Source organism: Ciona intestinalis, chromosome 12 (assembly GCF_000224145.3).
Source record: "Ciona intestinalis chromosome 12, KH, whole genome shotgun sequence".
Classification (NCBI taxonomy): Eukaryota; Metazoa; Chordata; class Ascidiacea; order Phlebobranchia; family Cionidae; genus Ciona; species Ciona intestinalis.
The window spans coordinates 3,126,497-3,127,349 of record NC_020177.2 but is presented as its reverse complement, the minus strand read 5'-3'; the positions used below and the strand labels follow the sequence as shown (position 1 = coordinate 3,127,349).

At 37.7% G+C, this 853-nt stretch overlaps 1 protein-coding gene and 1 long non-coding RNA gene across 3 annotated transcripts in view; one reads left to right on the top strand and one right to left on the bottom strand.

The window, feature by feature from the left end:
- Positions 1 to 853, bottom strand: part of LOC113474774 — a 14,535-nt gene that overhangs the window by 7,145 nt on the left and 6,537 nt on the right. The window lies entirely within an intron of this gene.
- Positions 563 to 853, top strand: part of LOC101242754 (wall-associated receptor kinase-like 5) — a 10,943-nt gene continuing 10,652 nt past the window's right edge. For both annotated transcript variants that reach the window (XM_004226738.2, XM_026837162.1), the window contains exon 1: positions 563 to 851. In XM_004226738.2, coding sequence (XP_004226786.2) covers positions 652 to 851 — 200 coding nt within the window. In that variant the 5' untranslated portion in view covers positions 563 to 651. The remainder of the gene's footprint in view (positions 852 to 853) is intronic.

Below are 853 nucleotides of genomic sequence, written 5' to 3'. Positions count from 1 at the left end.
GGCGGTATTACCCCAATTTTAATATGTTCTGCATGNTGCTATACATCAACGTGTGTTAAAATTNTGTTAATTTTTATTAACGATTTTGTATTTTATCGCGGGTCAACTTTGACGGCCCACCCAATCAAAAGTACTTTGAATATTTAATATATTTTTTGATACGTAATTGAAGTGTCGCTTCTTCTTTCCAACGACACCAAGATTGCTGCTCCAGGTGTACCATAACCCGGGATATTTAATAATATATAATATATTTACTAATATATGATTTTTATGGGGAAATACCGTTACGGTCCAATGATTCTCTTTTTTCTTTTTTTAGTCTCTCGTTTTTTCTATAGGCAAGGGGGGGAGGATTCCTCACTAGCACCAAAAAACCTAAATGGTGTACTATATTTTTCGGTGCTAGTGAAGAATCTTCCCCCCACGGCCCCACCTTATTTGCTTACCCCTAACCCCTAGGTTAGGGGGTTAGGTGTTGATGGTTAGGGGGTTAGTAGTTATAGACTGTAGTTAGTGGTTATATTGGTTAGGGGTTAGCAAATAAGTTGGGGGGGGGGGGGGAGATTCTTCACTCGCACCATTTTTTCAGTTCAGTTAAAACATTTTAGATTAGCATAGTAAAATTGGACTGTTATACCAAACAGCCACATGGATATAACAATTTGGCACGATCCAAAGGACCTTAAGTCAAGTTGTGATGAAACTGATGTTATTTGCAACGGTAGAAATGGAAACATTAGAAGAGGCGTTTCCAAAGCACTCGGGCATTTTGTCATCAAATGTTACCAAATAACTGGCACCCAAATATCAAATGATATTCTAAAAAAGAAAGTTTATAACTCGGCGACCA